Source organism: Prionailurus bengalensis, chromosome C1 (genome assembly GCF_016509475.1).
Source record: "Prionailurus bengalensis isolate Pbe53 chromosome C1, Fcat_Pben_1.1_paternal_pri, whole genome shotgun sequence".
Lineage (NCBI taxonomy): Eukaryota > Metazoa > Chordata > Mammalia > Carnivora > Felidae > Prionailurus > Prionailurus bengalensis.
This window is the reverse complement of record NC_057345.1, coordinates 55,639,578-55,652,485: the sequence shown is the minus strand read 5'-3', so window position 1 is coordinate 55,652,485 and position 12,908 is coordinate 55,639,578. Positions and strand designations below refer to the sequence as shown.

At 37.5% G+C, this 12,908-nt stretch overlaps 1 protein-coding gene across 1 annotated transcript in view; it reads left to right on the top strand.

Annotated features, from left to right (window-relative positions):
• The window catches only part of CC1H1orf141 (chromosome C1 C1orf141 homolog), a 43,296-nt gene extending 31,031 nt beyond the window's left edge, over positions 1-12,265 (top strand). Inside the window, exons 7-9 of the mRNA XM_043575220.1 lie at positions 7,612-7,681; positions 9,248-9,437; positions 11,161-12,265. Coding sequence (XP_043431155.1) covers positions 7,612-7,681; positions 9,248-9,437; positions 11,161-11,733 — 833 coding nt within the window. The 3' untranslated portion in view covers positions 11,734-12,265. The remainder of the gene's footprint in view (positions 1-7,611; positions 7,682-9,247; positions 9,438-11,160) is intronic.
• Positions 12,266-12,908: the final 643 nt, after the last annotated feature.

Below are 12,908 nucleotides of genomic sequence, written 5' to 3'. Positions count from 1 at the left end.
TTTAAACATGGTGTATACATATATATATATATATTATATATAAACTATGTCACATATATTATATGATATATAGAGTGAGCAGAAGATTTAGCTTCATGGTGTCCTAATTGTCTTTTTCTCTGTTAGTTGAATTTGATTGCAGTATTTTAGTGTTTTGTACAGCTGTTACTAAGGACACATGTAATACACTGTATGCTGTTCTATTTTGTTTTTTAAAATGTTGGTCAAAGTATGCTACATTAATTTAGTGTCTAAATTGATGGGTTATAGCTCACATTTTTAAAAGCACAGGCTTAGATCATTTAAAGATTCACTCCCTTGGGTGAGGAAGGAGCCCAGCCTCCTGTGGAAGACATGGTTGTTTGGAGAAAGATAAATAAAATCAGAGCTCTGTCAGCATAAAAGGGAGAAAGGGGACTATTAAGTAGGCAATCCTCTGTTTACCACATAAGTCGCCTCTGAAGTGTTTCCTAACAGCGGGGCAGACTGTTCTACTCTTTCGGCAAAGCAAATTTCCCTTTATAAAATTTCTTGAGTCTCTCTACAGAAGAAAAATTACAGTTCTTTTATCAAAGTCCCAAATTAAGACTTCTGGGAAAGTTGGCAACATAAATACAAATTTATCCTGGCCAAAATGAATAACAAAAAGAAGAAAAATAGACAAGAAAAATTCATTAAATTGAAACTAAGACATTTTATCTCAAACTGAAAGGAAATCTGCTACATATTACAACATGAAGTAGTTTGAAAGAAGATTCCAGAAGTTGATTCACAATTCCATTTCCTAAGAGAAAGAAGAGTATTTAAAAAGCCAGTAGAAGATATTCTGAAAATTCTTCTTTTAATACCACTCCCTAGCCCCACCACCCAAATACTCAAAGAAAAGGGGTTTGTTACTAATGATGGGTCACAGAAACACAAAACATACAGTGCACAGGAACAAATTTCCCCATAATGTTTCAGGGCTCCGGCTCCCTCACCAGGCAGCTCAGACAGCTGAATGCCTGAACTTACAAGGTAACAACATGTGGATTTGCCTGTCAATTTCTAAGGGGAGAATTTAACAGTATCCAGATAAGCAGGGAGAGTAGCCAAAGAAATTTACTTCTTTTATATTTGGACTAGGATCAAACCTAGATTTAAGTGTCCGGATTCAAAGGTGAATAGGAAAAACAAGAACGTGGGGCTTATTAAATATCACATAGCAAATAAAGGAGATAATTTAAAGATAGCTATGGTCATGTTCTGACAGAAATTGTACCCCATGAAACAGGAGAAATTTAGAAAATAATATTTTTATATGTTTAAGAGATTAAAGAACATAAGGGATTCTGTGAAATAAGATTTGAAGATATAAAAGATACATGTCAAAAATGAAATGATGCTGTGAGAGCTAAAAATATTTTTTAAGTTTATTTATTTATTTTGAGAGACAGACAGAGAGAGAGAGAGAGAGAGAGAGAGATAGTGGAGGAGAAGCAGGGAGAGACAGAGAGTCCCAAGCAGGCTCTGAGCTGTCTGCACATACCTTGAGATTATGACCTGAGCCAAAATCAGTTATGAGTCAGGAACATAACCGAATGGGCCACCAAGGCGCCTCAGAGATAAAAATATATTTAAGGTAATGAGTAATGATAATGCAGAACCTAAAATTATATTAAAAGTTGTGAAGAGTAGAATAAACATTGGAGTAAACCAAATCAAAGATCTGAAGAGCAAGTTTAGGAAAATCACATAGAATGCAACGTGAAGGGACAGAATTATGACTGGATCAGACAAGATAGTATATTGAGGTATCCAACACCGAGATAAACAATGTGTTTGAAAAAGAGAACAGAACAAATTGAATGAACTTGCTGCAAAAGGACATAGGAAACAATCTTTAAATAATAGAAATAGTCAAAGTCTCAATTTTGTTGATCCTTACATAAGTATATATCTATATCTATATCTATATCTATATCTATATATTTATCAGAATTCATCAAACTATACATGTAAAATGCATTTAATTGTATGCAAATCATACTTCAATAAAGTTAAGTCAAAAAGAAAGCAAAAGATTAACACTGCAAAAGTCAAAAACTCCAAAATAATCTATTATATCTGAAGTGATCTGAAGGAAAATTATTTAATAATAATCTAGAATAATCTGAGGAGGAAGATGGCAGAGAAGTAGGGGGACCAGGATTTCCCTTGTCCCTCAAACCTAGCTGTATTAAGGTCAGAACACTTGGAACACCCAGGAAATCTATCTTCGGAGTGACAGAAAAATCTCCAGAGGTGGAGGGTGACAGGTTGGCGGGACAGAGGTACCTGTATGCAAATTGAGGGAGATAAAACAGAGTGGGCATGGAGGGCAGGGATCCCCTTCTGTGGAGAGACAAAAGGGAGAGAGAGAGAGAGAAACTGTGGATTGCGGTATTGTGTTGGAACAAGAGAAAAATCTCTCGGGACCACGGACTGGGGAACGAGAAATATAATCGGTGCCAGTCTCTACTTTGCAAACAGCCTTAGGAGCTGAAGATCGGAGTTTTCAAAAGTGCATGACTTTCTCCAGACTGAAGCTGCTGTAGCGGTGTGAGCATGCCTTGGGAGGAGAGAGGAGAGCTAGCCCCAGGGCACGGGAGCGACCTCAGGGGTGCACAGGGAGAGGACAGTGCCCTCCCTTGAGTACTGGGGGAAGAGTGTATATTGCCCCCCAAGGACAAAAGACCCTGCAGGCACCTGCCACATCTGTAGGGCAGATTGGTGCTACCCCAGAACCGGGTCTGTGCAGTGTGGGATCCTTTAAAACATGGGGTTTTGAATCCCAGCTGAGTGCCTAGGAGGCACGAGAGACTGTGGAGCAGGGCAATCCCCCTGGTTGAGGAGGAGAGATTGGGGTGTCGCTATTTTTCTCCCCATCACCAACAGGGTGGGGCTTCAGGGAGCAGTACAGCAGCCCCCCAGTGGAGGCGGGACCCACTTACAACCAAACTCCACCCCTCTGAGCCTGGCAACTGTTTATCTAGTCGAGTGAGACTGACAAAGACAGAACCAGACAGCCTCTCCTCCAGACCAGCACAACCACCAGTCCCAGGCACCAACAGATAACTGTCCTGTGGTTTTGTGTGTTAGACTGTTGCTCCTTTTCTTTCTTTTTTCTTTCCTTCTCTTCTTTTTTCTCTTCTTTTTCTTTCTACCCTTTTCTTTTTTCCCCCTTTGGAATCAGGCTCAAAGTTTCTGATTTGATTTTTGGTCAATTCTTATTTTATATATAAAATATATATTCTTTCTTTCTGTGCTTTGCTTGTCTCTGTAATCAGGCATTTTTACTCTATTCTTTTCACACCTTTTCTATATTTCCTTTATTTTCCTTTCTCTCTCTCTCTGGATTAAACCTTATAGTTTCTTTGATTCTCTCTGCTTGGTCTCTTTTTCACCCCTTTCATTTTTCTCTTTGTATGGGATCAGGTCCCTGGCCCTTTCCTTTCTTCCAGGTTTACTTCAATGAACAAATCAAAGCACGTCTGGTGGAAGGTCTAAACAATCTGCCACTATAAGTAAGAATCAGCTTTGTAGAAGACTGACCAGTGGGATAGAGCAACCAACAGAGTGCACGCAATATGCTACAAAAACACTTCCTGAAGTGCCAGGCCCTGGGCAGTGTATGACCCCTTTATAATACAGTAGTTCTCACAGGTGCAGGACACATAACAAGCATTTAACACATGTAAAAGACAGAAACCTAGCCAAAATGACAGAACGGAAGAATTCTCCTCAAAAGAAATTCCAGGGAGAAATGACATCCAGAGAATCGCTCAAAACAGATATAAAAAATATATATGAAAAGGATAATAGTCATAAAACTAATAGCCAGGCTTGAGAAAAGTGTAGAAGACAGCAGAGAATCTAGTGCTTCATAGATCAAAAACCTAAGAACTAGTCACGATGAATTAAAACATGCTATAGCTGAGATGCAAAATAAAGTAGATGCAGTGACAGAAAGGACGGAAGAGCAGAAGAGAGAATCGGAAGATAAAATTATGGAAAGTGATGAGGCTGAAAAAAAAGAGGGAAAGGAAATTATTAGACCATGAGGGGAGAATTAGAGACCTAAGGGAGTCAATGAAATGAATAGTATCCTTATCATAGGAGTTGCAGAAGAAAAAGAGGGAGAGAAAGGGGCAGGAGGTTTATTTGAACAAATTATAGCTGAGGAAACAGGCATCCAAGTCCAAGAGGCACAAAGAACTCCCTCCAAAGTCAACAAAAACAGGTCAACACCATGACATACCATAGTGAAACTGGCAAAATACAAAGAGAATTCTGAAAGCAGTTAGGGACAAATGGGCCTTAACCTACAAGGGTAGATACCAAAGGGTAGTAGCAGACCTATCCACTGAAATTTGGCAGGCCAGAAGGGAGTGGCAGGAAATATTCAATGTGCTGAATGGGAAAAATATACAGCCAAGAGTTCTTTATCCAGCAAAGCTGTTGTTCAGAATAGAAGGAGAGATAAAGGTTTTCCCAGACAAAAATTAAAGGAGTTCATGACCACTAAACCAGCCCTGCAGGAGGTTCTAAGGGGGACCCTGTAAGTGGAAAGCAGCAAAGACTACAAAGGACCAGAGACATCACCACAAGCAAGAAATCTACAGATAACACAATGGCACTAAATCCATATCTTTCAATAATCACTTTGATGTAAATGGACTAAATGCCGCAATCAAAAAATAGAGTATCAGAATGGATTAAAAAAAGCAAGAGCCATCTTTATGCTGCCTACAAGAGACTCATTTTAGACTGGATGACAACTGTGGATTGAAAGTGAGGGGATTGAGAACCATAGATCAAGCTAATGAACATCAAAAGAAAGGTGGAGTAGCTATACTTGTATCAGACAACCTAGATTTTAAACCAAAGATCATAACAAGGGATGAAGAAAGGCACTATATCATAATTAAGGGGTCTATCCATCAAGAAGAGCTAACAATTTTAAATGTTTATGCTCCCAATGTGAGAGAACCCAAATATATAAATCAATTAATCACAAACATAAATAAATTTATAGATAACAATACCATGGTTGTAGGGGACTTTAATAGTCCACTTTTACAACAATGGACAGATCATCTAGGCAGAAAATCAATAAGGAAATAACGTCTTTGAATGACCCATTGGACCAGATGGACTTACAGATATATTCAGAAATTTTCATCCTAAAGCAGCAGAATACACATATTTCTCAAGTGTACATGGAACAGTCTCTAAAATAGATCACATACTGGGTCACAAAACAGCTTTCAACAGTTACAGAAAGATTGAGATTATGCTATGCATATTTTCAGATCACAAAGCTATGAAACTTGAAATCAACCATAAGAAGAAATTTGGAAAGCCCCAAAAACATGGAGGTTAAAGAACATCCTACTAAAGAATGAATGGGTCAACCAGGAAATTAAAGAAGACATTTAAAAATACATGGAAGCAAATGAAAATGAAAACATGGCATTAAACCCTTTAGGATGCAGCAAAGGCAGTCCTAAGAAGAAAATACATTGTATTTTCCAGAAGCAAGAAAGGTCCCAAATACATAACCAAATCTCACACCTAAAGGAACTAGAAAGGCAGAAACAAAGAAACCTCAAACCCAGCAGAAGAAGAGAAATAATAAAGATTAGAGCAGAAATAAAAAATATAGAATCCAAAAAAAAAACCCCAGTAGAACAGATCAATGAATCTAAGAGTTGATTTTTTTAAAAACTAAACAAAATGGATAAACCCCTAGCCAGACTTCTCAAAAATAAAAGAAAAAGGACCCAAATAGATAAAATCAGAAATGAAAGAGGAGAGATCACAACCACCACCACAGGAATTCATACAATTATAAGAGAATACTGTGAAAAATTATATGCCACCAACTGGACAATCTGTAAGAAATGGACAAACTCCTAGACACACTCTACCCAAACTCAAATGGGAAGAAATAGAAAATTTGAACAGGGGCGCCTGGGTGGCTTGGTCGGTTAAGTGTCCGACTTCGGCTCAGGTCACGATCTCGCGGTCCGCGAGTTCGAGCCCCGCATCGGGCTCTGGGCTGATGGCTCAGAGCCTGGAGCCTGTTTCCGATTCTGTGTCTCCTCTCTCTCTGCCCTCCCCTGTTCATGCTCTGTCTCTCTCTGTCTCAAAACTAAATAAACATTAAAAAAAAAAAAAAAAAAAAAAAAAAAAAAGAAAATTTGAACAGACATAATCAGTGAAGAAATTGAATCGGTTACCAAAAATCTCCCAACAAACAGGAGTCCTGGACCAGATGGCTTCCCAGGGGAATTCGACCAGACATTTAAAGAAGAGTAAATATGTCTTCTGTTCAAGCTGTTCCAAAAAAGTAGAAACGGAAGAAAAACTTCCAGACTCATTCTGTGAAGCCAGCAGAGCTCAGAGCAGAGCACAGAGAGTGATCTTCCTGAAGCATAAATCAAACTACTCTCTTATTCTGCTTAATACCTTCTAAATCACCTCTATTATAACCAGAATACTGTCTTAAGTTTTTGGTATGGCTTATGTGGCTCTCTATAATTTGGCTCCTGCTACCTGTCTCATCTTACTCCACTCTCCCCCTCATTCGCTATACTCCAACAACATTGGCCTTCAGCTCCTTTACCATTCCAAGCTGATTTCACACTGAAACCTTTACACTTGCTGTTTCCTCTGTCTAGTAGTGTGTTTGCCCAGCTCTTCACCTGGCTGCCTCTCCTTTCTCAGACTTCAACTCAAATATGCCCTCCTGAGAGAAGCCTCTATAGCCACCATAGGTGAAGTACCATGGGTATATGTTTTTATAATACTTACAAGTGGTTGAAATTATTTTATGTATTTTTGTGTTTGTTTATTTGCTTGTTTGTTGACTATTTCCTTTCTCTAGAATAGAGCTTCTGTGGTAACCTGTTATGCTGAAATACTAATCCTTCAGCCTTCAAGAATGCAAGGGTTGGCCTTATGTCAGTCTGGCTACAAGTATACTCAAGTGTTTGTCCTCAGTGTACTGTATAAAAGAATATTAATTAGTATGTTTGCCATGATGTGGAAAATGTTGGGAAGCACTGCACTAGAATACAAACTACTTCAGGACAAGAGAAAAGTTGAATTTATGCTCACATCATATGTGTCTGGGAGCACTTCAAAGAAAGTAGGGAAATATTGAAGTGTCCATCAGGCATATTTGGAAGAGTTCAACCCTAGACACTTCCTTCCTGCTAGGTGGCAAGATCTGTTTGACCTGTGCTAACCAACTTCCCCATTTACCAACAGTGTTTAACCATCTGAGGCTTCCTACTGGCTAATAATGACTTATGTGTTAGAGAGATTTGAAAATTTGAGAATGTCTTTCTTCCACAAAAATCTCCAAGGCCAGGTTTATGTTTGATTTGCCTGAGCCAAATATTAGATCTTTGGCCATAGTTGTTTCCAGTTCTATCTTGTTCACTTTAAGAAATTCTTACTTGAGTAGCTAGTACAGATCAAGCACTATACTGGAAGCTTTCTATTGTTATTTTACACTGTAAAATATTTTATAGAAGGTATTTTCTAAATGCCATGATATATGAAAATCTTTTATAATTTCAGCTCAAACTGGAAAAAAACCTAGGGAATCATCTGATTTGGCTGGTCACTTAGAAGATTCTGTCAATAAAAGGTAATTTATTTTAACATTTTTCATATTTTATTGTGTTCAATGTTTTTAATAGGGAGAGTTATTTGTTTTATTTTGTACTGGACTGGAATGAATTTATTCTGGCTTATTATTACTTATACTATGGGCCTATTATTATAGTATGGGCCTAAATAGGCTCTATTTAGGCCCATACTGTAATCCAGTGACTCGTCTAAGAGTGTCCTACTATTATACATTCATACCTTGAGCACATGCTCTATCTGCTTCAAGTTGACAGGCAAATGGAAAGAAGGACATGGGAAAATGAATGGAGAGAATACATTGTGTTTTTGTTGTATAGACAAGATTAATTTTACTACAATATGGATTTAAGAAAAATAGCTTTGTAGTTTTGTATAAAGTTCTGATCTTTCCCAGATCCTCAGACTCTGAGTAAAATCATATTAATCCAGCATGTTTTAAACTTTGGAGCAATAATGTATAGCCTCTTTAAGTTTATCCCAGTCTGTCTCTTTCTTTCTTTTAAATTTTTTTTTTTTCTCAACGTTTTTATTTATTTTTGGGACAGAGAGAGACAGAGCATGAATGGGGGAGGGGCAGAGAGAGAGGGAGACACAGAATCGGAAGCAGGCTCCAGGCTCTGAGCCATCAGCCCAGAGCCCGACGCGGGGCTCGAACTCACGGACCGCGAGATCGTGACCTGGCTGAAGTCGGACGCTTAACCGACTGCGCCACCCAGGCGCCCCTGTCTCTTTCTTTCTTAAGATGGTTATCTGGGTATGTGAATGAGATGCTCACTGGACTTTGTGACATTGAGGAAAAGGTACTTGAGCAAGTATTTTGGTCAATGTCCTTGTACTGCTGGTCTCATTTCTAGGTGTTCTGTGGCTGCTGACATCTGTGGTTCATGAATATATGGTCTATTCTCTCTGAACTTGAATAGGCTCCACTCTCAACTCTCATTACTATGGTAGAACCCTCTGAGCCTCCATCATGACTTTCATCTGTCCTTAGACTGTCCATGCCTCACTTGTGCCAGGCCTTTGATGTGGGTTACCTCACCCCTGACATAGCAACCACTTGGGTAAGCCAAACTCAATGTCCTATGTCACATGTGAACCATAGGAAATATGGAATGAAAACTATATCCTCTTTCTGATTATAACCATACCATGCCATTGCATTCTGTTAGCAAAGTTGGGGCCACCCTATGTTGTCAGGAAGCTGCCTTGCAAAACACTTGTTTCTCAGAATCTCAACAAAGGATGTGGCAAATACCTCTTTATCTTTGGTATTCTTCTCAATCTACGTAAGATACATCTTCCCCACTCAAAAGCCAAAGAGGCATGCATATATATATATATATATATATATATATATATATATATATTCCTCTCCCCCCACTTTTGCTATTTCCCCCAAAAAGGCAGGAAGGAATACTCTTGCCAGATTGAAAGTGTGTGGCTGAGAGTTTGGGGAAGATGTTGTCAGTGACTTTCGGGGATCGGGGAGACAAGCAAGAACTGACAAACTAGAATCAACCCTAAAATCAATCATTATTTATGCTGAACTTGTGCTCATTTTCAGAAGAAAATCTCCCCCACAGATGGATGATTTTAGCACAAAAGAAAACAAAACCATCATAAATGACCAATTAAGTGAATATTGTTCAACAAGAAAGAAAAGCTTGCTCCCCTTGTGCTTTGAGGATGAATTAAAAAAGCCAAATGCCAAGATAATCAACATTAGTCCAGCAAAGACAGTAACTTCTCACATGGTAATAATACCTACTATTGTTCAGGAAATATGTGCATAAGTTCTACTTGCAGGAATCTTATATTCTAGTGACTAGAATCTTTGATAAATTATTTTTACTTCTCGGTTTTGCATTACAAAGTGACAACCACCCTTAGATTCTTAGTGCTCTTTTTAGAACTGCCAACCCAAAACTGGGGATGCCTTTGCATCAACTGAAAATTTTGTGTTTTTCTTTATGAAAAAGGCTTTGTCAAACTTTCTTGATTATAAAAGAAATGTAAAACAGATTTTGTATTTTTTAAATGACTGCATTGCTTTTCACTTTTCTAACAATCTATTTTAGCTAACTGAATGAGAAAATACATACATTAAGGCTATTTGGTAGTTCACAGAGACTGTAGGAAGGCTGGAGAGACAATCTGGCCTAAGAGCTATCCAGTCAGGAGTCACCCATTTGTAACCCTAGACTCCTCCACCCAGACCCATGCTTTTGTTACACAGTTTATGACTCTGATGCTGGGCAGGAGATGCTATTTCTAAGACCCTTGCTATTGCTGCCTTTCAAAGCAGATATATGTGCTACATTCTCACTAGAGTCATTTTCAAATAGCCCACCTTTAGTGCTTGCTTTCTCTGAACTGAAGACTATCTGAGGTGTATCTGACTGGCAGAGCCTGGGTCACATGCCTGTGCCCTAACCTCAAGGAGGGCTAATAAAGTTAGTTTCTGCCTCTATGTAAGAGTACAGAGATTTGTAAGGTGGAGAATTCCCAGAGGCATTGGACAGACCAAAAATAGAACAAATCCTCACTACTGTGGCTAAACAGGTATCACTGACATCCCAATGGATTGCAAAACCAGATCTTTCATTATCTTTTTAGTAATTATAAGCAATAATATACCTTTCTCACTAAGTATACTGATGTACAATTAGATGATCCTGGTTTCTTATGTCTTGAATTGTCTTTCTAAAAGAAAGGTAGCAATCACTGACTTAAAGTTTGCAAAGTAAAAACTGATAATATGCATATTTGACCTGTTTCTTTGGAGTTAATCTTTTTGCCCTACAATGGAAATATGGGAAAGAGTTTAATAAGTAGCTCATTCATACAAATTTTGCTATTACTGTAACAAAAATAGTCTATTTTTAAGTCAATCTATTACTTTGGCTATATTATTACACAATACATATTGAGTGCTTTTTATGTGCTAAGTATTGTGGTAAGGGTTGGAGTATCAGAATAAATATAATATTATAAAGATACTTTTAGATGCTTGGAATTATTTATAACGGTATGCAGACTTTAATTTTGGCTTAATTTGGCTTATCACCTTTGACTCGATTCATTTTTTGGTATGCCTTTTATTTCTGGACATGGAAACCTAAGAAATGCCAGAGCAATGTCCCATCCCACCAACGATCCTATTTTTCCAATGACAACATCTCAGACATTTAAGGAATGTATTTATTTTGTCATATCTCACTTTATTTCAGAAAGGATTTTCATAGGCCAAAAGTTCAGATTTTACCCCTAACATCTTGACAGAATATTAAGAGAAGGAAGTGTGCCACATATAAGCACATCTTTTTTGTGGGGTTCACTACCATTATTGTTCATATTAAAAACGTCTCTGTAGTCATTTTTAGGATACTTTACCATTTCATTTTCACGTTTAAAAATATATGTAGCCTTCTTGTCTCACTAGACTGATGACTAAGTACTCTTTTCTTTAATCCACAGGAACAAAATGACACAAATCCCATAATTTTCCATGAAACTGGATATGTGCAAATGTTACTTTTGACAAAAAATCGGCTTCCTCCCCATCGTATGGAAGATGATAACATTTACTCACATAAAAGAGCAGATTTTGTCTTAGAAAGAAATTGTGAAACCCTCAAATCTTTAATTAGGGATCAATTTATTATTCCTTCCAAACCTAAAAGGATTATGGCTACAGCATGGAAAAGAAATATACAAGCAATATCTGTTGATGTGGGCCATAGAGTTGTAGAGAGTAAGCTAAGGAAGAAAACTAGTAAGAAGACATTTGAAAACATATCCTGGAGTAAATTCTATAATTTCTCACAGACTTTTTCCAGCCTAACAAAAAATTTTATGGGCTTCCTTGATAAAACTGTTATTCAAGAAATGAGTGCTAGACATGGCAACTTTGAAAGAATGTTTTCTACAGTAAAACCAATTAGCAAATTCAGTACCTTACCTGTCAAATATTGTTTAAAGCCTTTAAAAAATATACTCAAAGTCCATAAATTAAATAATGTAACACCCTTGGATGATTTGTTAAACTAGTCAAGTGAAAATTAGGACCCTCAAAAAATATTGTTTTACAGCAATATTTACGTAACAAAAAGAATATAATGAAGCTCCAAGATCATAGAAGAAATTGTTACCTAAATAATATTCTTGTGGATGGTATAAAAAAGCAAAACATAGAAATTGCAATTATAAATCAACAGTCATCTGTTCAAGAAAAGCCAACATTTTTAGTAAACAAAAGGACAAAATTAGGAAATAATTATCCACAAGAGGGACTAATACATGAATTTTTATGAGCTCAATTAGATTCCTCAATCATCAGCATTTCTACAGTAAAGTGTGATTTGGGACCAAGAATGGCATTCACCATCTCTGGAAACTTGCTGTTGGAAGCCAAACAGCACCAATAACCTTGCTCAATAATTGAATATCAAATAAGACAAATGCACCATTAACTTGATGCATGTGGAATTAATCATATATCAACATTTTGGATAATCACTGGAAAATAGGATTACATTAGCAATTCATGCAATTAAAAAGACTTTGTCAAATTTAAAAAAAATTTTTTTTCCAACGTTTATTTATTTATGGGACAGAGAGAGACAGAGCATGAACGGGGGAGGGGCAGAGAGAGAGGGAGACACAGAATCGGAAACAGGCTCCAGGCTGTGAGCCATCAGCCCAGAGCCTGACGCGGGGCTCGAACTCACGGACCGCGAGATCATGACCTGGCTGAAGTCGGACGCTTAACCGACTGCGCCACCCAGGCGCCCCAAGACTTTGTCAAATTTAAAATAGCTTTTTGTTAGTAGACATTGAACTCATTGCTATACAATACCTTTTCAAGTATACTTTTGACTTTTTTTGGAATTGTTAAATAATTTAAAAGAATAACTTATTCACAATAAGCTAAAAATTTTTTGATACCATGTCCTACTGTTTTCAAGAAGTTGTATTTCAAAATTTCATTTTTAATCCATTTGTTTAAACTTTTTTTTAAAATCTGAACTGTTAGTACATGAGGAGAAGTAAGTTTAATTAGAAACATTTCCTTTAGAGGAAGGCTTTGGGGGTCTCTGGAAACTTAAAGGCAAGGACGTAAATATGTTCAAGGTTCCTGTTTCCACTTCAGACTGGAGGTTTTATTTACTGTGCTCCATCAATGCTCCTCTTGGGCACCTCTTCCCAAGTAGAGTCAGGTTTTG